This window comes from Harpegnathos saltator, unplaced genomic scaffold, assembly GCF_003227715.2.
Source record: "Harpegnathos saltator strain DR-91 unplaced genomic scaffold, Hsal_v8.6 scaffold639, whole genome shotgun sequence".
In the NCBI taxonomy this organism is placed as follows: domain Eukaryota; kingdom Metazoa; phylum Arthropoda; class Insecta; order Hymenoptera; family Formicidae; genus Harpegnathos; species Harpegnathos saltator.
The window spans coordinates 1166539-1191815 of NW_020230470.1; the positions used below are offsets into that span (position 1 = coordinate 1166539).

The window sequence follows — 25277 nt, forward strand, 5'->3', positions numbered from 1 at the left end:
CACAATGTTGTATAATTATTTTGCGGAGATATTTCATAATTTCCATGTGATATTACAATGTCACTGTGTAATGTTTGTGTTGCAATATTTCTGTACAGAATAGGATGTGACGTTACGGAATTAGAACCACGCAAGAAAATATGTTTAAAGTAAAAAAATGCAATGACATAAAAAAATCAAATACTAGTTCCTTTCTATTGTTGATCAAACGATCAAACTATAGTTTGTGTAATTTATTTAATTTGTTAAAACACAGAATTTGTTACAGTATGATTACAATAGTTATACTATTCTAAAATTTCTCATAAACAATCCGTATATTTTAAAATGTCTTACTTTAGTAAGTTAAAGCTATTATATCGATATATATTATATTGATATTTATCACTAAGTATATATTTTATGCCAATATAGCCGTAAAATTGCATTGCAATATTCCTAAAGACGAATATTTTTCTGTTACCATAATTGGAGAATAACATTTCACGATATATCTACAATATTGTAATCTTACAAGAAAACATTATGTTATTGCAATTTCGATGTGTTGTATGGAGTCATTTTGTTATTGGAATTATTACATCATAAAATATGATGACGAAATGATATTATTTTGATATTTCTATGGGACTGATTTGTTTTCCTCGAGCAAATATTTTTAATAGAAATTATTTTATCGTCCACTACACTTGACCATATTCTATCTATTGACCATTGATCGCAGCTGCAACTTTATCGCTATCCAGCATCGTAATGTGATTACCTTCGATAGAACGCACTTCTACATCTCCTTTAGTAATCTAAAAATTAATTTAATAGTTAATTGTGTCTTTTTCTTCACATATGCTGTGTTTACGTCTTAAGAAACGTCTTTATATAGAAAAAAAATTACCTTATGTAGACCATAATTTTCCTCAGTTAAACACACCGATTGTTCAGTTGGCTTCAGAAATGTAATAGGTGACATAATTTTTGGTACTTGTGTGATATCGTATTCGTAGAAAGCACGAATGCGATTGCAAATTGTTGTACATAAAACTTTTACATGATCGATCGATATATTCTTATGTAATTGAGGAGAATAACTTAGAAATATATTCAACTTGTCATCCCAGTTAGTGCCTTTATTTAATTCCATGAGAAGCTGCAGAATAATTAGATTATTTAACTTTCGTATAGAAATTCTATGTTTAAAATTAAAACACATATAATAATAAATACCTTTCTTTCACTGACGGCAAGATTTAATAAATTCATTACAATAAGGAGAACATTATTATGAAATTCGTCTATCGTAGTATAAGGTATATATTGATTCATCAATGCTTTTATCTGCATAGGTGCGCCATCAATGAGCACTAATTGGCCTCGAATGTTCATTTCTTCCAACTTCTTTGTTAATTCGATCCCTATTAATGCTCCATACGAATACGCAACTATTACAAAGTTCCTTTTCAACTTGATTTTGTTCAATATATGCTGAAAACATAAGGAAAACGATGAAACAAGGAAATGTAGTTCCACTATTAGTCCTTTACTGCATGCAGATATAATAAAATAAAGGAGTCATACTTTTAAAACACAATTGGTGATCTCGGTTATTGTGTAATAATTGTTGCCAATATGATACGTTCCATATTGTAAGCACATTGCAGAACCTTCTATTTTGGATGCCAGCATGTTGAAAATATTTCCGCAACCATCGATTCCCGGCAACAAAAATATGTCTCTTTCGGGTTTATTGCTTTTTGTCGGAAGGTCCATACAAATGTCAGGGTTCGAGTAACCTTTATCCATTACACGAATAAGTGTATTTATGCCAGGCAAATCGTTTACATCCGACAGATTATTAGAAGGCAATTTCTCATCCCGTGCTTCTTGATTACACATCTCAGAGAGCTTGGCAAAATTGAGATTACGAATACCCTGAGCAGTAAGATAGATTCCAAAATTGTTTTCCAAGGTCTGTTTAATTTCCACGGCCATCAACGAATCCATTCCAAGTTCAGGCAGGCGTATGTGACCAGAAATAGCCTTCACATTTTTAAAACCTTGACATATAAAATTTCAGTGCTCTGAGCCGAAATATTGTCAACCAAATGAAGTTGCGTTTGTAGCAGTGCTAGATAACCATAGCCGGAATCAATAAGCTCTAATCTTTTTTCAACATAATCCGATAAGAAAAGAATATGATATAAATATATTCAAATCCTATTGAAATACTACATGACTTTCTTATAGATAGCGCCGGGGTGTCGGGAAGGGAATGCAGGCGTAGCTCCCCTGACTCCCTCCACCACGGTCCGAATGGTAGGCACCACGCAGGAGTTTTAGTCGGTAGAAGTCCGACATAACCCCCGCCCTCCCCAAAAGGGCGGGGGTATCCATGAGGATTTCCCCTGCGTGACCAAAAAAAAAAGAAAGGCTTTCTCATAGAGCTTCGAAACTTCCAGTTACATTGTACGAACTTTGCAACATTGCAAGGTGCAATTTAATATTCCAAAGACATTATAGATAATTGTAATTGCAATTGCAATTTTTGATTATTATAAACCGTAATAAAAATAAAAGCATCCGAAATTTTTAAAAAGACATGCTAAACATATAATCTAATATTTACAAACTAAAAACATAACAGAATATTATCTAAATCTGATAAAGCACAAGTAAAAATCGACTAAAATTGATGAGCAGATTATGCGATAATAATATAGGGAAAGATAATTAATCAAACGTGCGAGATATTTACAAGTCAGAAACACGATCTCTCTCTCTCTCTCTCTCTCTGTCTCACTCCTAATTTCATATATAGCTTTTCTTATCTAATTTTACTACATCTTTTAAAAAAGGTAGATAGATATCCAATTAAATATTTGCATATTTCTTTCGCAAAACAGTATTTAATATTATGTAATTATAATATTATTTAATTACCCATAATGTTGGCTACAGCATCGACAACACTGATCGTGCTAACTTTTTTCGAATTCTTCTTATCCAGAACCATACTTGCCACTATAGGCTGTTCTTGCAATAGAAATTCCTCTAACTTCTCTATACAGGAATTTATGTTCTGTTGTACTGTACCGCCAGTATATTTTTCTTTCATGTCCGATATGTCGATCAAAACCCCGATATCATCGAATGCGCCCCACTGAATGGCCAATCCGTGTAATCCTTTCTGCGATCTCCTCTCGCAGATCCTTTCCATGATAGAATTTGCCATTGCGTAATTACTCTGTCCAATATTTCCTCTACCGCACGTTTCGGAAGAGAAGACGACAAAGTGTCGAAGTTGAGGACATATTTGTCTGGACAACTGGTCCAAGTTCTTCGTGGCTCCAACTTTCGCTTTGAATGGTATCTGGAACGACTCTATCGTATGGTTCTGATAAATTTTATCGTTTAGTACTACTGCAAGATTGAATATGGCGTCTATTGGCGCCAGCTCTTCTGTTGTTCTCAATATGTGTTCGCATTCTTTGACATCTGATACATCAATATTCGAGATTAATATTTTCACTCCGTAGGATTCCCATTGTCCAATTTTCATACGCTGGTACCCATTCTTTATCCCAGTGCGTGAGATTAGAACGAGATTGTTTGCACCCCGAGTGACTAACCAACCGGCGAGTTCGAACCCGAAACCACCCAATCCTCCTAGGATAATGTATGACTTATTCGGTAAACAATAGTAACGTGGCAGGGCAAGAATAGGTGTGCTTATAGATTCTTCTTCTTCCTGTACTTTTATAATTATCTAAACATGTGAAATAAAACCAATCAACCACTATATTTTTTTGTACTTTGTTTTATACATGTTTGTTAATAGTAAATGAAATTACTCACTTTTCCGATATGTTTTCCAGTTGACATGTATCTAAAGGCCCTTTCTACTACATCCTTTTGAAAAACTTTTCTAACAATTGGCTTAACGACTCCGTTATCGAGACCGATAGTTAGTAACGTGTTTAAGTGACGTTTCTCTTCATTATCATTGCAAAGGACGTTCTCTAACAATATACCGTAAAATTTAATCCCTTTGGAAAAGAATGACATATTCAGAGTATTATTGACCATCATATCAAACTTTCCGATTTCCAAGAAACACCCGCCTCTTGCAAGGCAACGTATAGACGCCTGGAGTTTGTCCTCGGCTAAAGAATTTAATACAACATCCACGCCACGACCATTTGTTTGTTGGTATATCATTTGCTCGAAGCTAGTGTCGCGCGAACGTCCAATATGCTCTTCCGGGATGGACGGGAAAGCGTTTCTTATGAAACTTCGTTTTTCTAAATTACCAACTGTGGTGAATACTTCACAACCTTCGTGAAGCGCAAGACGGATCGCAGCTTGGCCTACAGCACCAGAGCCCGAATGAATCAGTACTTTATCGCCTTTCTTTAACTTTCCCTTGCGATATAATGCGTAATAACATGTGGTATATGCACACGGAACCGTCGCCGCATCCTCAAGGGTCCATTTGTCCGGAATTTTCCAGGATAGATACTTATCCACTATTTGTCTGTTTGATATGCATCTGAATAAAGGAATATATTAATATTTTAAATTTATTTCTATCGAAGTAGTGGTGTAAAACAGAGTAAACAGAATAAAAAATACAGGAAATCACAATAACGTCAAAATGATGAAAAAATGACTATAAAATCTCATGTTTTCATAATTCAAGAATTTCTCTATCATTCCGGGGTATGTGAAGTTAGCAACCTAACATTAGTTCTCGATAGTTCTGATTAGAGTTCTGGCTTCCTTTTGAAGAATATAAGAGTTCTTTTATATTAATAAAAAGAGTTCCGGCGATTAACAATACTAAAATAACAATTAAAAAATGGGGCCGTAATTTCACACCCAACTTTAAGATCAAATAGTTCTGAGTTTAAATAGTTCTGAGTAGCTCATTCGATGTCTTTTGACGAGTACTAGAGTTCCTGATAGATAAAAAGATATTCTTTTTTCCAAAAAATTAAAAATTCCGAAAAATTGAACATCAAGCTCGAATAGTTCTGAATGGTCTATCTGATTTCTTTCGATAAGTTCTAGAGTTCTAAGTTCCAAATTTCGCTCGCCGGATCTTTAACTAAGTACTGAGCGAAATTTTTTTCAGAGTTCTCAGAAGTTCTGAGGGCAGTTTTAGATAACATTCTAAGAGTTCTAAAAGAAATTAAACGGTCGAAAGCGATCCGACCTACCGTTTAAAACTTATTCCATCTTAAAGATCCGGCAAGCGAAATTTGGCTGTCCTGAGTGAAATTTTTTTTGAGAGTTCTTAGAAATTCTGAGGGCAGTTTTGGATAGCATTCTAAAAGTTCTAAAAGAAATTATAATGGTCGGAAGCGATCCGACCAGTAATTAAAAAATTATTTGACGTCAAACGTCTGTTACGGTAATACTACTAGTCATTATTTTTCAAACAATTCTGTGAATTTAATTTTTTTCTTATATCAGGAACTCTAGAACTCATCGAAAGAAATCAGATAGACCATTCAGAACTATTCGAGCTTGATGTTCAATTTTTCGAAATTTTTAATTTTTTGGAAAAAAATCAGAATATCTTTTTATCTATCAGGAACTCTTATACTCGTCAAAAAACATCGAATGAGCTACTCAGAACTATTTGATCTTGAAGTTGAGTGTGAAGTTAGCACCCCATTTTTTAATTGCTATTTTAGTACTGTTAATCGCCGGAACTCTTTTTATTAATATAAAAGAAATCTTATACTTTTCAAAAGGAAGCTAAAACTCTAATCAGAACTATCAAGAACTAAAGTTGGGTTGCTAACTTCACATACCCATCATTCCGAAGTTATGGCATCATAGTTTTCTATTTTACTCAGGAACATGACACAATAGTAACATACAAACCTATTTTCGTAAAGTCCCATTATTCTCTGTCCAGTATTATCTATACCGGCGTATTCAAAACCTATCATACAGTCTTCTGACCGTCTACATGGTAATAAGTCCTGGGAGTTGATTTTATTGCTTGCTATCATTATATCTTTAAAGTTAAGGGAAGCGTAAATTATATTAACGAAGTTTCCGTGTTGATAATTTAAAACAAGTGGACCTTCCATCCAACGAAACGAAGTCAAGTCACCACGCACCTAAAAATGTTATATTTTTTGTGTAAATATCTATGATTCATAAATAATCTATGAAACAATTTTTTTAGATTTTTAAAATTTTCTTAGGAAAAGCGGTATATATGATAATATATAAATTTTGCTTCTATATGTAATTATACAATATATAAATATACGTAATTATATCATCCTGAAAAAATGTTTTTATACAGATAGAATTAAAATAACTGCTACTTTCATTTAATAGCATTTTCATTTTCGCAAAGTGTGAACATATACAGGATATTTCAAATCACACATCCACCCTTCTTCAAATAAAAGGAAATGGTTTTTAATGAAAATCCTGAAAATTTTTATGACTAAGTTGGATATGTTCTTCCTAATGGTGATATTGGCAACTTTCGGTACTGACCGGAAATTGGCTATACAGACCGGAAGTTACATTTTTTAAATAAAACACAGAATATTTTATTGCATATTCGGATTATGTACCATAAAATAAAAAAGATTTATTACATTTTTTTTAAATGCCTTCAATGACTTTGAAATTATATTAAATCTGTGATGAAAAAATAAACTTTTATTGCGTTTCTAGGTGAGTTTATTCAATATAAATGTTCGAACTAAGTACCGTTCTGTGCGATGCAAGCATCTACTCTGTTTTGGAAGGAATTAGTCGCCTGAAGAATTTCATTACCACCTACGGATCGAATTGCTTCAATTAATCTATAAATCATATTTTCATTTGTAATCGGACTTTCACAGTATACCAAAGTTTTTATTTTTCCCCATAAATAATAATCACAGTAAGATGTGGTGATCGGGGTAAGTAATTTATCGAATTATATTTACTTATCCACTTGTTGGAATTTGCATACGATTAGCAGGCATGGCTTACGTCGCTTTGTAGCAGCCGCGTAAAACACATTTTTATTACACAATCAATATCATTTCAAGATTACTGGAGGTATGTATAACTAATTTCCAGTCAGTACCAAAGTATCACAACTGAATAAAACCATTTTCCTTCATTTTAGAAGGGTTGGATTGGTGATCTGAAACACTTTGTATAATTTCATATAATTATACAGGGTCTGCCAAAAGTTCCGGAACGGCTAATTATTTCAAAAAATAATGATTGTTTAAAACAATGTTTGAAACAAAAGTTGTAGGGCTTAAAAGAAGCTATCAGATATTGATAATTGTTTGACCTTGGAACGACCTTGAAAAACGTTATCAAGGTCGACATAAAAATCTTAAATGGAAACTCCAATTTTTTATTACACCGTCTTTTTCCACCAATTAATTTGAACTTTTATCTGAAACATTTTTTTATTTGCCTAATATTTTTTGTGATATTTAAGGATAACTTGGTAACTTTTTCAATATTTAACTTACGATATCTCGCTAACTGTTTGTCGGGATAAAAAAATGGTACTAGACTTTTCTATTCTACTTGCGCCATGTTCCGATATTCACTGCCAGCACTGAAAATCTATAATATACGTGACACAAACTATGTATTTTCAGTACTGGCAGTGAATTTTGGAACACAACCATAGTTTCAAGAATATATAATTACAACAGCGCCCTGACTTTTGTTAATTTGATGATTTTGAAATTTCGAAAGATCGATAAATTAACAAAAAATAGAGCATTATTGTACCAATATATTCTTGAGATCAAATTACCAAGTTATTCTTAAATATCTCAAAAAATATTAGGCATATAAAAAAATGTTTCAGATAAAAGTTCAAATTAATTGGTGGAAAAAGACGGTGTAATAAAAAATTGGAGTTTCCATTTAAGATTTTTATGTCGACCTTGATAACGTTTTTTCAAGGTCATTTCAAGGTCAAACAATTATCAATATCTGATAGCTTCTTTTAAGCCCTACAACTTTTACTTCAAATATTGTTTTAAACATCATTATTTTTTGAAATAATTAGCCGTTCCGGAACTTTTGGCAGACTCTGTATACATGGCCATATAAATACAAGAAACCGCATATAAATTATATAAAATTATAAGTTTGTTTGATCAGGCATCTCGTTCTATTCGATAGTAATTCTTATATTTTGTCATATTATATTTTATATGTTAGCCATACCATTTGATTGACGTAAGCATGATGCACGAGCTTGGATTTCAGAGGGGTCAATGGAAAATGCCTGTACGATCCCCATATTTTTCCCGGGCGCAAAACATTTACAACGAGATCCATCTGAAGTTGCTCCGCATAGAAGTGATTGTGAAGTGAGAATATCGGTGCATTTTCATCCTGGATGAACACTCCTCTAATTAGCTCACCACCCTGTTCTTTTCTCAAACAGTTAAGCAGACCTAATAAACCACACTCTGCATCCTTTTCTCCAACTAAAATTATCCTCTTATCGTTGGTCAACTCGTTCTCTGCTTTCAGAATCGATTTGAAATGTTCCAGCCAAGAGAATTCGTAATTATTCACATAAATTACTTCCATTTTACTCGGTGGCTGGCCTCTTTTTCTCAAGAGTGTCATATGTTCATTCTTTGTGTACTTCTCAAGCACTACCGCTAGATTGTTGATTTCAGCGTAAGCCACTTCCTCTTTCGTGAGGGGCAGTCCTCGCGTCAATAAAAACCCATCAGCCTTTAATGCCGGCAGAATTTCTTTTAAAGTCTTGCTTTTATCTTTCGTTAACAAATTACATCCTGTGACTAATATCGCACTGTCTTCCGTTAACAAATTTTTCGAGCGTGAAACTGTGACTTCGGAACAAAGGGTAGTGTCATCGAAACGATTAGTTCTGTTTACCAAAGTAATATTGAAATGAATCAGTGGTGAATTCGTCAAAGTGGAAACGAACAGCGGCGAGGCTAATTCTTGTATTATCATTTCGTCACCGTCTTCAAGCAATTCGATTGTGTCTACTTTCGTCGTACAGATATGTTCGAGTACGAGATGTGTCGACATGATTATTCCATCTTCAAAAGAAACCTCAGCTCCGTCACGATGAGCTACGAATATGTGTTTCTCGAGAATAGGATTCTGCGTTGGCTTTTGACGAGTTATAAAAGTGGTTCTCACGCCGCGAATTTCTACACCACCGGATATTACCGTATCTAAATATTTGTACGTGCGCACTGCGAGTTCTAGAATATTAAAATATATTATGTAGATTATACTATATTATATACTATATACTATATAGATATACTATGTAGATATACCATATTTGTTGCTTTTTCTATTGAGAAAATGAGAGTTTTAATTTAAATGTTAATCACGAAGAATTAATTACGAATACATTTGGAAAAATAAGTTCTTGAAGGTACATTGTCGGTTGTCAAAAAGATCGATTGTTTTTACTTATTTCGGAAGATAGAGGCCTTAAAAATGTATTCTTAAAATATTATGTTAAAACACGAATAATTTTGAAAGTTACAGACCGTTATGTGACACAGTGCAGGTAGAGAGGTGGGTAGCGCGTAGCACCCTTCTTTTCAAACTGAATCGAATCAGATGGGTTTAAAAAGGTCTTTAGATGTAAATAGGATAGTATGATGCTATACTATCCTATCTGTATTTGTATATATATTTGTATTTATGTGTGTAAGAGGTCAAAAACGATCGTTGAATTCAGTTAACATGTTGCGTGTTCAGTGCTCCTTCGATTTTTGTTTCGGAAAAACGTGTATACACAGTTAAAAATGTTTCGTACTTTTGTTAAAATTTTGTGTGTGTAGAAAGTTTTGTGTTAAAGTTTTTACACAGTCGTGTGTTAATTTAACATATCGTTGTTGTGCTACTTAGACTTTCTTATGTTAAATTAAGATTAACTGTTTTCAAATGTTAAAATAACAATTTATATGTAAATCCATGAATTCTTGCTCTGACATATTTTATATGTTAAAGTCAACACCTAAAATGTGTTAATTTCCTCATTATAACAGTTATCATGTGTTATATTATATAAGAATTGGATTTTTAACACATAGATTATGTTAATCTAACATTTTCATTTCATCAAATCATAGATCATTACTTTTCCCAAATATTGAAGTAACATTCATTGTATGTCAATTTAACACAAACTGTAATTCCTGACGGCATTCGAATGTTAAATTTTTGTGTTAATTTTTTACATATTATGCGTGTTACTTTTTAACATATTTGCTGTATGTTAAATTAACACATAAATGAGAATGGATGATTTGAGACACATGAAATATGTTAAATTTAACACATTCCTTCTTACAGTGTAGCGCAATAAGAAATGGATAAAAAATTATTAAACAATGATTTTTAAAACACTGATAGTAATGAGTATCACGATTGGATCGCAAGCAAAATTATTTGCCGAATATCGCAATAGCTAACGGTTGAACACTGGCTGAGAGAGCGTCTGCTCAAGCAACCAAAAAAGTTCGAATGGCACAAAAAACCAAGAAGTGGCACTATAAACTTCTTATGAAGAACAGGAAGGTTTGTTATATGACCCTGAAATAGTTAATTAGCATCAAACAATTCTAAGTATTTTAAACTTTTATGGTTCACTGCATTTAAATCTTTAAACGCGTTTTACTCGAAACAACATTTTTTTCATCTGGCGACCACGATATCTCGAAAACGGATAGAAAATTATTGTTCCGAAGAAGGAAGTTATTAAAAGATATTTGGAAGGGAAAACGTCTGGCTAAAATAACTCAGCGAATCTTTCTGACAGAAATAGAGAAACTCGGCGATTAAAGACAGAAAAAGAAAGAGAAATCGGTGTGTGACGTCCCACCGTGCTCGAAGAGTCGCGGAAACATGTTCGTTAAGTATGAACATTTGAACGTATAGTGAGTAATATAAAATTAATTCGCTTTACTCATAAAAAGAATTTAGAATACGCGGAGTCCGCAGGACGTAACAATTTTTTGGAACGATATTTTTTTAACTTCTAATTTTTTTTTCGCTTTATTTTAGTTCATACCATAGCCACATGTGTGAAGATTATGTATCACTTTAGTTTTTTGTTTCCGATACGGAGACGAGTTAGGATGGTCGCCAACAAGAGAAAACTTTTCTGAGGCGACTCGCGACAAGCAATTTTACAGGCGCGTTTTTCAATAAATTTTTCTTTTGAAAATCATAAATGTAGTAAAATGTTAGGAGAACAAGCTTATATAAATTAAATATTAGGGTTTACAGTTTAAGAAAAAAAAATTCCGGAAAAGCCTTCTATTTCTGAGCGCTGCAAAGGCAAATGTACCCTTAAGAAATTACAAGATTGACGTCAAATAAAATTTGCATTTATTTGATTTAATTTGATTACCGCGTTTGCACCGTCTACCTTTGATTAATTTACAAAATGTCGGAAGCAATTCAAATCGGACGTAATACGAATTCGAAAATCAAATTAAGTGTTCCTCTGTATCGCGGAAACCTAAAGCATCAAAAATTTATATTTGTGTTTTTCGACCAACCTACCTTTATTCTCAGTCGTAGTATTTTTTACGTACTGCGCGTGAAGCTTTGGATCAATCACCAATTTTTGTATTCCGGTAATAATACGAAGATTTCTTGTACATGTTTCGAGCATCCCTATTTGCATCATATTATCCAAGAATACTGTCCAATTATCCATCCATGCTATGTGTCCCTGATTCCTTGTAATCGATAAGCTTTTCAAACTGCAAAATAAACCGGAGTATTGATATCCGCGTAATCGGAGTTCTTTGTAGATGTCTTTCGTCTTCATCATTTCTTCTTCCTCGACATTGTTCCTTTGTAAGTAATCAATCGGCGTTCTTTCCTTGTCAGGGTCTGAAGAAACGCGCACACTGCCAGTAACTATAACGTTATCCCCTTCTATTATTTCAAACTCCCCACTATCTGCAGAAACAGATATTTATAAACGAATATATCTGATGTCTGTCATAAATTTCTATTATGAAAAATCCAAAAACGACTTTTGTTCAGCAAGCCTGACATACCTTTTTGTACCGTTAACGTTAACTTCGCAGTTGCCTGACTCGAGAGAAATGTTGTTTCAAGGAATCTAATGTTTTCAAATATGACGGGTATGTCGTTGTACAGTTGCATCTTTATCATTCCAATCAGTTTCCAAATGAGAACAATATATCCTGTAGCTGGTATCAGATTCCTACCGTCTATTACGTGACCATCCATGTATTTATAATCTTCATTTAGTAATGAAATATAGTTTACTATTTGCCCTGAAGTGACTTGTTTCTCCAATGTGTACCAAGATACATGCCAGGTTTCGGAATGCTTCCACCTAATGAACAATATGACGTAAAAGATATGTGGCTACACATTGGGTGCGTTCACGACACTCAACGGTTAAGCAACTGTTGAATAATTCGTCAACGTTATTGGTCTGAATTTAAGGATCTAACAGTAAGGACCAATAGTCACTAATCGTTCACTGAGCGATTTTCTCCGCTTAACGCAATGATTGATTAATCATGAAATCTTACGCGCTCTTTTGCTTTTTATGTTTTTCAAAAATTCTAACAACAACGAAAACTTTTTGACCCATATATAATACACGCAGATCGTAATAGTTTATCGTTTTCAGTTCATTTCCGCGTTTTATATACAGTAAGAGTACTACGCATGTATTTACATATACAGTAATGACTTATATCATGTATGTACATATACAGGATGTCCCATTTTAATGTCCCATCCCAAATAACTCTTCAGTATTGAAGTTTCAAGGAAAATGATCTGAATAAAAGTTGTAGGGATTTAAATGAGCTACCTTATTATGATCTTGACTTTGACCTTGACCTCTATTTTCAAGGTCATTTGAAAGTCAACTTGCGTTTTCTAAATGGGAACCCTTATTTTTTATTACACTGTTTTTCTACTAGTTAATTTGAATAACTTTTGTTCAAAACATTTTTTTATTTGTCTAATATTTTTTGAGATATTTAAGGAAAACTTGATAACCTTTCCAATATTTAACTTACGATATCTCGCTAATTATTTGTCGGAAAAAGAGAGGTACTAGACTTTCTTGTTTTGTTTAGTCTCAAGAATATATTGTTAGAATAGCGCCCTGAGTTTTGTTAATTTGATGATTTTGAAATTTCCAAAAATCAACCTCCACGCAGTACATCCTAGATAATACTAATGCTGGCGGCACCGTAAATTCTAAAGCTCATAACTCAGACGATTCTCAACAAAAATAGATTATCAAGTAGCGTTTTGGAAACATCTCGTTGTCATCTTTAACACTGTGTGATAAAAAATGGGGTATTCTATTTAAAAAAATCACTTTGACTTTGACTTCGCCTTGACCCCTCTACTCGAGGTCAAACGGATGTGATCATTCAATAGAACTTTTAAAACCCTACAACTTTGCAACCTGGTTGCAAACATTTTCCTCAGAAACATTTCGTTTTCGAGATATTTGACCATTTCCAGACTTTTCTAACACCCTGTATGTATTGTATGTAAATTAAAGAACTTTTAGATAGTATAATTTACTCACTTAATTGATGGCGAAATCATCCGTGTACTACGACTAACAGGTAATTCTACAGTCGGATACAAATTGGCCAATTGTGGCTGGAAGCCACAATTATATATTTTGCCAAGTCCTTGCAAAAATATTTTGATATCATTTTCGCTATCATGGTGGGATAATGCGATATTCGTAATACCAAGTAATTGTTTCGAGACACTTTCCAAACTTTCATCCCGTACAATTTCCACGACCACTGCATTTTCCGGAATTAATTTTGCAATCTCTTCAAAAATCACAGGCTTTATTAAATTATCAGCAAAATATTCTGCGTAAGAGGAATCTGTATCGTGGATTAATCCGCGCCATTTATGACTGTGCATTATCCTTTGCGGTATTGTTCGATACAGGTAAGCCAAAATCCTGGTTCTCGCGAAAATAAGACAGCAATTGTGGAGGGAAATATTATTGCAAGTATCCTTATAAAAGATTTCGTTAATCTGCGTAGTTAAATATACAATATTATTTATTTAATACATTCTACGAGGCAAACTGTATTCAAATAAAAATCAAAATACCTCTAATGCTTGAGCAAATGCTCTCATTGATTCCGTTGGCTCAATACTGCTGTTAATGTTTCGGCAGCAGTTGCATGTTGCAACGATTTTCATATCATTTGGACATATGTCCTTTGCATTTGCATTACCAGGCCCGATATCCACCCGAGAATTGTGCATTACTTTTATTTCCTCCAACACCAATCCTATGTAATAAGCAGATAAAATCACTTGTTCGATCGTGAAGTCGCCAGTTACATATCCGCAAGAGAGTTCACCGATGGAATAACCGATAACATAATCTGGTACGATATTTGCCGACATCATGAGGTTGATTAATCCAAGCTAGAGAAAGAAACAAAAGAATTATTTCCTGTAAACCTCAAGTAACATTTGCAGAAAACAATACCATCACCGCTTTAAGATTTATTATGTTAGACATTAAGTAAAGAGTTATGTCAAAAAACGTATCAAGTAAACCGGAACACATTACAAGTTATTTTTACATCTCCTTACAAACTTCATTCATTTTGCGTTGTAGGAACCAAGTCAGTCTAAAAAAGGTGTCATTACCGAATTCGGCAATCAATATTTTGCAATATTTCTTCAATATATCAGTAATGTTTCAACATTGCCGAGTGGATACCGACTATATTAATCACATTTTAGTTTAGTTTAGTTTAGTTTTGCTCGAAATTCGTGAAATACGTGAGGTGTGCTACACTTTCGTGATATTGACATTTATTATTTGTGTTTTTTGAAAAAAATTGTTACCTGCATCACGGTAATGCCGATGACTGAGTTTAATACACTGTCAAACGTAGATTCGCATCTCTTTGTTAAAATATCAATAATGCGGAAACCATGTACCTTCAAAATTGTATCACATTTTTCTACAGTTTTATAGAATGTTGGAAATTGCATTAGTGCTTCTCCTGCTCATATATAAATCCAATGTTATTAATATGCAACAGATGTAATTATGTTGTCCACGTTGTAAATAAATAAGTAAAAGAAATAGTACCCATGCCGAGCCATTGGGATCCAATACCAGGAAACACAAAACACATCGGTTTTCTTAGTTCTGAATAATGTTCTACTTGATTTATTATATTTCCCAATGTTTGAGATTCGACAATTGTGTAACCTCTGTAGGGGTGACCTTTCATGTCGTCAGCATAGAGATCGTGCAATAGCCGGATGTATTCAACGTCTATCGGTTGATTTTCGATCTGAAATTCCATTTAATTATGTAGCATTTCGCGTAGGTATACATTTTTTATCTAATAGAATATGTACTTACTTCGTGCAAGAACGACTGAACTGCTTGTTCAGTACGGCCAGATAGAACTACGAGCCTAGGTAAATCATCCTTTGGCAAACCACCATTGATTTTTCGCTTCGTATTAGGTGCTAATAGAACATGGGCATTAGACCCGCCAAAGCCGAAAGAATTTATACCCACAAAAGAAGGCTCCCATGATGTTGGGGTACTAACCACCCGTATGGTTCCCCTCTTGAATGCTTCAATATCATCCCGTTTTTGTGTGAAATGTATGTTCGGTGGAATTACGCCAGTTTCCATTGCTATCACCACCTTATTGAGAAGAGAACTAATCTGAGAAAATCTTTCTTCTGTTTCATGATTTAAAACAAATCTTGCTTCTTTCATTATCTTGCTCGCTTTAATATCTTTACGTACGGCCTGATAGAATTTGTGACAGCAAAAGGAAATGAAAAGTGTATTGTTTTTGTTTAATAGCATGCAACAATTCAAAGAAACTGTCGTATAAACTGATGCAATATATGATTATAGAGTACATATAATGACTATTTTTTTTTTTACTATTTTTTACGTTGATAATATGAGTCCTTAATGATTATTATTATATCATTATTAATTGCTACTTTATTATATACCTTAAAAATTTGAAGTAAGCCACTAACAGGCTCCGTGTGGCCAAAATTGCTTTTACCAGAACCAATTAATAGAGGATTACGTCTATTTTTGCAGAAAACTTGCTCAATTGCATTGACTTCTATTGGGTCGTTAGCTTTCGTGCCGCTTCCATGAGCTTCAATGTAGGTAACGTAAGACGGTGATACATTGCATTCATTATATAATTGTTGTAGCAAAAGGCTTTGCGTTTCTGAAGATGGGTATGTAATGCCTTCTTCTTTGAATCCATCACAATTCGTTTTTGAATGAATCACATACGCATAAATTCTTTTAGCGTTCTTCGCTTTTTGCAAATATACAACTGCGATTGCTTCACTGCGCATATAACCCTTCGCATGGATGTCGAAAGGTCTGCAGAATCCATCGGGCGATAAAGCTCCTAAAATTATAATGCAGCAAGTAATAGCAATTATTTTTGTAGACAATGCACTTTAGTGTATTTTTTCAAATTTTGATATTATATAATTTATGTGTTATATACAATAAGGGTGATAATATAGAATTAAGATTATAAGATACCAAGTCGCGCGTACTGCAACGATGTTTGTGGATTCAGACAGAGATTTGCACCAGCAACGATCATATCGTCGCACATTCCTGACCGAATATTTCTGTATGCTTGTTCTAAAATATATATAGACGAACTGCAGGCAGCGTCCATCATGTAAGATGGACCTGTTGTACCTAACCAGTGAGAAATCCGATTTGCCAGCATGCATCTTCTACAACCCAAACCTCCCAAACCGGCAACCTTGTAATAGAGATTATAAAATTATAATGTGGACGAATACAGTGTAGACAAAAGATGTTTATACATACTTAAAATAAAATTATTTTATACGTATCTAATGTATGTGAAAGCTATACAGCGCCCATAACAAGGATGAAAAATCTTATGCAGAATAAACATTATCATGTATGCGTCGTAGGGAAATTGAAAGTAATGACGTGGAAGCGTATATAAATCAACGCAAGAATCAAAGGCACGTCGAGAAATAGCTTCGAAATTCCACAGACGGAAAGAGTTGATTTGTTGGAGCATGATGAAGATGAGGATTATCTTCCAGAAGAAGTTATTTGTACTGATGTTGAAGCAGAAATATCAAGTGACTATAAAAGAAAAGCTGTGGAATTCTGGAAGAGCAGTAAAATAAGACCAAGAACGATTGAAGGAGTTAGTCGAAGGTACAAAAAAGTTACATCAATTCGACAATTACGACAATGGGAGGACTATATCAATGCAGGTGGTAGCAGAAATGAAAAATTAAAAGCAATTTCTGAATATACACTACACCGTTTCGCTGAAGCACTTGAAAAAGGAATCATTATTTATGATATTAACCCCTTGACTGTGGATGACGTGTATAGCCGCATGAAAAAGTCGTGCCACCAGTGTGGATGACTTGTATACACGCATCGAAGAAAAAAAATAGTAAAACTATTGTGTTTTGCATACAGGTGGGTATCTATATGTTTTTGGAGTCGCTGAATCCGAATTTGATATCAAAATTTCGAAATTCGGAATGGCGGATCCAACATGGCGAGTCAAAATCATAAAAATAATCGGATTTTTATGAAAGTGGGTATCTATATGTTTTTGAGGTCGCTGAATCCGAATTTCATATCAAAATTTCGAAATTCAAAATGGCGGATCCAACATGGCGAATCAAAATAATAAAAATCATGAAAAACCGATTTTCAAAATTTAAATACAACATTTTTAATTTTAAAATTTTTATATCAAATTTGGATTCAGCGATCCCGAAAACATAAATACCGACTTTCATTAAAATCTGATTATTTTCATAATTTTGACACACCATGGTCGATCCGCCATTTCGAATTTTGAAATTTTGTTATCAGATTCGGATTCAGCGACCCTAAAAACATATAGATACCCACTTTCATAAATATCCGATTATTTTCATAATTTTGACCCACTCTATTGGATCCGCCATTTTGAATTTCGGAATTTTAATATCAAATTTGGATTCAGCGACTCCAAAAACCCTTATTATAAAAATATCATAAAGAAAATTCGACATTTTTTCCAACACAAAAATGGCACGACTAGTACATTTCTGCCTTCACAGTCAAGGGGTTAACATTGCTCGATGGGCTAATGGAGCACAAGAAGAGGAAAATATGCCTGGATTCATAGCATCACTTAGCTGGGTACAAAGATTCAAAAAGAAACATATATTGTGTCTAGGAAAATAACCAAATTTATCACGAAAAAATCCTTGTTATCCAAATCAGAGTTAGAAAATAAATGCGATACATTTATTACAAATGTCAAATATTATATTGATCGATATGGGGTGGAAAATATCTACAATTCATATCAGAGTGGTTTCCAATTAGGACTTCACACCGGTTGTACCTTAGCACAAAAAGGTACAAAGAAAATAGAATCCGTAGTGCAATCTGTATCAACAACCACGCAGAGTTATATCATACAGCCAACTATTTCCACTGATGGTAGATTATTGTCGCCTCTGTTAATTGTATTAAAAGAACCAACAGGGACGTTCAGTCCACGAGTACATGAAAATTTATTCAATGCTCCTAATATTTTTATAATGGCTTCCAAATCAGGTAAAATGACATCAGATTATATGAAAACCTGGTTGAGAGAAATATTTTTTTCCGAATGTCGGGCCACAATCTGTATTATTATTAGATTCATGGACTGGACATTGTCCCAATGTATTTCAGGAAACTAGATCGGATTTTGCATCAGATATTGTTTTCCCAACCATTTCGGCCGGTAAAACGGCAAAAATACAACCATTAGATGTATATGGCTTTCGATTATGGAAAAATTGTATTAAACACCTTTCTGATATTGTAATGCTATTAAACCTTGCAATTGATCTTCATGTTAAAAACAATATTTTAAAACAGTCATTAACGCACCATCAATTCTCGTCACCCAGGTTTCACAATTTATTTAAATATGCGTGGTTTAAAAGTGGATATTTACAGAGTAGGCCAGGCGAATTCGAAACACCGGTTGAGTTTTGTTTCCAAAATTATTCTAAAATAAAATGTGATATTTGAGGCGAAACTGCCATAATTATTTGCTCTTGGTGCAAAAAATCACTTTGTATCACACATTTTTTCCATGATCACCACCTTTGCAACGAATATGTGCCATAAATGTAACATTTATTTTTCGTTTATATGCAAATACTGTATTGATTTGTTTATTACTATTGTGAAATATATATAATAACGTGTTATTCTTCTATAATTTATTGTATTGTTCCTCTCTATCCTATAAATTATTACTCCATAATTTTTGTTAAGCCTTTCGTTATGTTTCATTCAGCAATTAATAAAATATATTGTATTGTCACGCTACACGCTTGCAGAGGTAATATGACGTCGGCCTAATTAGAAAACCTATTAATTCCACTTTTTGACAAAATTGAGACTCATTTTATTCGATCAAAGTCGACGAGATCGAACAAAATCGAACAAAATGAGTATCTTAATTTTGTCAAAAATTGAAGTTAGGAGGTTTTCTAATTAGGCTGATGATAATGTGTTTCATTATTTCACGTGCATTGCATGAAATAATTTTTTAATCATTTTAATTATCCTTAGTCGACATACCTTTCAGATTGTAGTGAACATAAATTTTACACATTAAATGAAAAAAATATATATTTGAAGCTTTTGTACAAATAGCGATGCTGCACACACATTTGCTACTGTTATATATGCAAATTATTCTATTGTTCACGTTTCCATCAAGCATTTTTATTTCGTGTAATATTGTATATCATAACATTTCGATTAATTGTAGATTGTATAAGAAAATATGCACAAGCAGTCGTGAAGCATAATGCAATTGTAGAGAAATATCACAGCGTATCTACCTACAGTATCTATCTACTCGGGCAGAGCGGTACATATACCATGAAGTTTTCTCATTGCGTTTTATTCAAAATATTAAATACCATTTTCTAATATTATATATGGATGGATTTGATATTTAATGCTCTACAATTTTTGTCCTTACAAAAACTTAAAAATTTTCCCAGAGTAACGAGTGGGGGGGGGAGTAGTTCAATATTTGAAATTTTAAAAAACTGAACACATGGTTGCAAAGAGCATAAAATATTGCAAAACTTTTGTCTGAAACTTTTTTTCATATGACTCATAATTTAGAAAATATTTGATAGAAATGATAACGGCTATTTTTTCAAGGGGTGGTTTCGCCCCCTAAACATGCTCCGAAACCGATATAAAAAATATATATATCCCTTAGTTTTTGATGCTCTACATCATATCCGAAGCCCATTCAAATCGGTGAGGGACAGTTGTGACACTCTCCTTGTCAGTGCGTAACAATGTGAAATTTGCTTTATTAGAGGATTCTGCTGTAGTTGATAAGTGCAATTTTTAGTATTTGATACTCAATGTTATGTGCACTTTGCAAAGAATTAACAAATGAAATCGCTCTCGGTATGTCTTAGTCCCTTCTGCTCGGACACGGCGGTACAAGTTTGGTAGATATTGTCGTATATTGCATACATTTTTTTATAGTCTGGTATAAATATTTTTCAACAAAAAATATCAGTAGCTTTAGTAGTAAATACAGGATATCCTACTTTAAAACCCCCAGGCAAATATCTCGAAAAATATGGAAGATACGGAAAAATATTTCAGACAGAAGTTGCATGGTTTTAAAGGAGATATAAAAGAACTATATCAGTTTGTTTACAGATAACGCTACTTTCGAAATATTCACTGATCGTTACTTTTCTTAAATGGAAATTCCAATTTTTTATTATATCATCTTTTTCTATCAATTCATTTCAACAACTTTTGTCTAAAACATTTTTTGGTAATTATTTACATTAACGGCACCTCACGGATCAGCTTGACCTTGACATATGTCATAGAGGATACATTCTTGAGTAACTTTTTCTAATAAATTAATCGACTCTCGTGCTTTATTAAAAAATTATTAACCAAAAAAGTAAGGAAATTTGATGAAATTTGAATGATTTTACCTATGGAGACTATCTCCCAATTTCAAAAATTTTAGTTAGTTGTTATATAGATCATCACTCTAAGTAATGTTGGAAGGTTTTAACTGGCGGTCACCGTTTATTAAAAACTTATTAAAAAAAATTTTGGTATATGCGTAAGTTGCAAGTGCATTTAGCACGGCGCGCTATGCGCACCCCGCTCCCCACTCCCCCCAACCCACTCCCAACCCACCATCACCCCCATCCTATTCCCCCACTTACTCTTTCACTACCAATACAAGCAGTATGTTTACGAAAGTGATTGGTCACGTTCAGCGGGAAAAACTGCTCTGCTACCACTCAGTAGCAAATGTTCATGATTGGAGAATTCTTTTAAATGTCGGCAGGTCCGAACAAACGTACCAATCAGAGATGTTTGCTAAGGAAAAATAGCAAAGCAGTTTTTTCCACTAAACGCGACCATTGAAAAGAAACACTGGGAATGGAGTCAGGCGAAGCAGGTGAGGTGAGGGTGAAGCGCCGTGCTAACACACTTGCAACTTACGCAGATACCAAACTTTTTTGGTTAATAACTTTTTAATAAAGCACTAGCGCCGATTAATTTATCAGAAAAAGTTATTCAAGAATGTATTCTCTATAACATATGTCAAGGTCAAGCTGATCCGTGAGGTGTCCGTTAATGTAAATAATTATCCATTATTTTATTTGCCTAATATTTTTTTAGATATTTAAGGAAAACTTGGTAACTTTTTCAATATTTAACTTGCGATATTTCGTTAACTTATTGTCGAGAGAGAAAATGGCACTAGACTTTTTTACTCTATTTAGTCTCAAGAATATATTGTTACAATAGCATGTTGAGCATTGTTAATTTGATGATTTTGAAATTTCCAAAAGTCGATAAATTAACAAAAGTTAGAGCACTGTAATATTGTAGTTAGAGCATTGTAATAATATATTCTTGAGATTAAATAGAATAAAAAAGTCTAGTACTATTTCTTCTTCCGACAAATAGCTAGCGAGATATCGTAAGTTAAATATTGAAAAAGTTACCAAGTTTTTCTTAAATATCTCAAAAGATATTAAGTAAATAAAAAATATTTCAGACAAAAATTATTCAAATTAATTGGTAGAAAAAGATAGTGTAATAAGAAATTAGGGTTTCTATTGAAGAAAAGTAATGATCAGTGAATATCACGAAAATGACGCCATTTGTAAACAAATTAATATAGTTATTTTATGTCCCCTTGAAACCATACAACTTTTGTCTGAAACATTTTTTCATATCTTCCATATTTTTCGAGATATTTGCCTGGCGGATTTAAAACAGGACATCCTGTATATAATTGGTATATTTTTTAATATTGTAAATGTATGTACGCGTTAAAGATAAAATGTTTTCCACTCAACTTTTTAACTTACTGCTACTTTATGTACAAATAATATATTATATAAAGTTAAGAGAAATTTGTTCTATTATGAATTTCTACACACATATATTTGTAAATTATAAGTTTACAATTAAATATCTAGGAAACAATATAATGATTATTGGAATTTCTATTATGCACCGTTAATTTAATTAACTTTTATATCTCATGTATATGTTATAGAATTACCTTTTATTTTATAACCCTAAAATGCTAAAACCTTTAGATGTTCGTCGATAAATTGGTTCATTAAAAAAATCGATTAATTAAACAGCCAATCATGAATCATGAATATTATTTCACATACCATGTGTCTCAAAAGTAACGGACCACTCTAATAACTCTTTAATATTGAAGTTTCAAGGAAAATAATCTAAATAAAAGTTGTAAGGATTTAAGTGAGCTACCTTACGGTGATCTTAACTTTGAGCTTGACCTCTATTTTCAAAGTCATTTGAAGATCAACTTGTGTTTTTTAAATAAGAATCTCCATTTTTTATTACACTACTTTTTTCTACGGATTAATTCGAACAGCGTTTGTTTAAAACATTTTTTTATTTGCCTAATTTTTTTGAGATATTTGAGGAAGACTTGATAACCTTTTCAATATTGAACTTATGATATCTTGCAAACTATTTGTCAGAAGAAAAAGTGGTACTAGACTTCCTTGCTTTATTTAGTCTCAAGAATATATTGTTACAATAGTGCCCTAATTTTTGTTAATTTGATAACTTTGAAATTTCCAAAAGTCAATAAGTTAACAAAAGTCAGCTATTGTCAAAATATATTCTTGAGAGTAAATAGAGTAAAAAAGTCTAGTACCACTTTTTCTTCCGACAAATAGCGAGATATCGTAAGTTCAATATTGACAAAGTCTTCCTCAAATATCTAAAAAAATATTAAACAAATAAAAAAATGTTTTTAGACAAAAGTTGTTTAAATTAATTGGTAGAAAAAAAATAGTAGGTAGTTTAAATTAATTGGTAGAAAAAAATATAATAAAAAATAGAGGTTCTCATTTAAAAAACGCAAGTTGACCCTCAAATAACCTTGAAAATAGAGGTTGAGGTCAAAGTCAAGGTCATCATACGGTAGCTTACTTAAATCCCTACACCTTTTATTCAGATCATTTTCCTTGAAACTTCAATACTGAAGAGTTATTAGGGTGGTCCGTTACTTTTGGGACACGTGGTATCATTTCTTCGTATTATAAGAAATAAACACACACACCTACGTCTTTAACTCTTTCGCTTCGAGCGCCGGATATATCCAGCATCCATATATGATGTGTACAAGTGCCATTTATAGTCGATGATAAATTCTTCGTTATCAGCAGAACATTTTTTGTTGATTTTATTGACATATTGGATTAATCACATATTAAAACTACTCTTTGTTGTTATGACATCAAAACGTATTACGTAATATACTTCAGATATCAAAACGATCGTTTACTCTTTCATTCCAAAAAATCTATCGAATACATTTGACAGTGAAACGATATTTAATATACGTTTTTTAGAGATTTAATATATTAATTAATTATATATTAACTAATTTGCGTTACATTATTAATTATATTAAACATTTAATCGTAAAGTCTTGTAAATATATAAATACCTAAAAATATGTAAATTGTAATTGGTCTAATGTTTTTAGAATAACTAATATAATTTTATATAAGTCTTTTCATATTAAAAATGTAAACTATACTTGTTATATTAGAGCAACGATTATTTTATTAAGCACAATTGTTATTTAAGACTTAGAAAAACGTATATACAAAAATCACGCACACTGTGCACATTTCTGGCGCGTGCTTCCGTTCAGTGACGACATTTCGGCAGACTGGATTGACGAAGCGAAAGGGTTAATGCTTTAGATATCATGCTTTAAGTATCATGATATAAATCGTGTGTATTATACCTGCGGTTTTTCATAAACGTGTACCCATTCCGTCTCGGAGAAACATGTTCCAACGATAACTCCAGTTTTTGTACCACGTAAATCTTTAGGATTTACTCCTGCGTCGACGATAGCCTCATAAGTATGTTCCAAGAGGCACCTACTCATAGGATCCAAGAGGTGAGCTTCGTCGAAAGGGATGTCAAAATATTCTGCATCGAATTTCTCGATATTATTGATCTTTCCTATGCGTTTTGGTATATCTGGATGCTCTGTATAACACATAACACATGTATAACACATGACGAGCAAAATAATATGTTAATTTCTTTAAGGCGCAATACACCGAATTTCTTTCGATAATAAGATGTGGAATGTCACCATGTGGCCATCGACGACAATCATCCGAACCAAGATCCACTTTATTAGATAAATTCTCTTCCAGATGTTTGATGTTATCGGATTCGGGAAATCTACCGGCCATTCCGGAAATAACAATTTCGTCAAATTCAACGTCGGTGAATGTTGCTTTCCCGGTACGATTCATTCTTTCACGTAAAGTTTGTTTAACGTTATACATTTTTCACAATTTTATATTTATGATGTTAATTTTTTAAGTTACTTTTTACTTTTACAATGTTTTAAAATATTTGAGAAGTCACTAATAATAGAAACTATTAATAGTAGAAATCACTAATAGCAGAAATAAAACTGATAGTTCTTCTGCAAAGTGCCGTACATTAGTCGTCAAATACGTATGCTGCTCCAATATATGTATGAGAAGTATCACGTCATCATGAATAAAGATCTATTATAAATTCTATTGTATGTTAAACATGGAGAAAT

The 25277-nt window shown here is 32.9% G+C and overlaps 1 protein-coding gene across 1 annotated transcript; it reads right to left on the minus strand.

The window, feature by feature from the left end:
- Positions 1 to 418: 418 nt before the first annotated feature.
- Positions 419 to 25053, minus strand: LOC105182544 (fatty acid synthase). The gene is made up of 19 exons (XM_011140048.3): positions 24813 to 25053; positions 24453 to 24703; positions 16610 to 16841; positions 16051 to 16469; positions 15434 to 15727; positions 15155 to 15362; positions 14905 to 15065; positions 14152 to 14475; positions 13601 to 14073; positions 12072 to 12376; positions 11566 to 11970; positions 8218 to 9242; positions 5887 to 6128; positions 3850 to 4543; positions 2935 to 3760; positions 1573 to 2051; positions 1222 to 1479; positions 893 to 1144; positions 419 to 800 (listed from the first exon to the last, which is right to left on the minus strand). The coding sequence occupies exons 1-19, from the start codon at positions 25009 to 25011 to the stop codon at positions 705 to 707; spliced, it is 7143 nt and encodes a 2380-aa protein (XP_011138350.1). The 5' UTR covers positions 25012 to 25053; the 3' UTR covers positions 419 to 704.
- Positions 25054 to 25277: the final 224 nt, after the last annotated feature.

Coding starts and splice junctions, on each gene's coding strand:
- LOC105182544 (XM_011140048.3), bottom strand. CDS start 25,011: ATGTATAACGTTAAACAAACTTTACGTGAAAGAATGAATCGTACCGGG. Junction 14,476..14,904: donor TCGGCATTACCGTGATGCAG/GTAACAATTTTT, acceptor TTCTTTCTCTAG/CTTGGATTAATCAACCTCAT. Junction 1,480..1,572: donor TCACCAATTGTGTTTTAAAA/GTATGACTCCTT, acceptor TTATGTTTTCAG/CATATATTGAACAAAATCAA.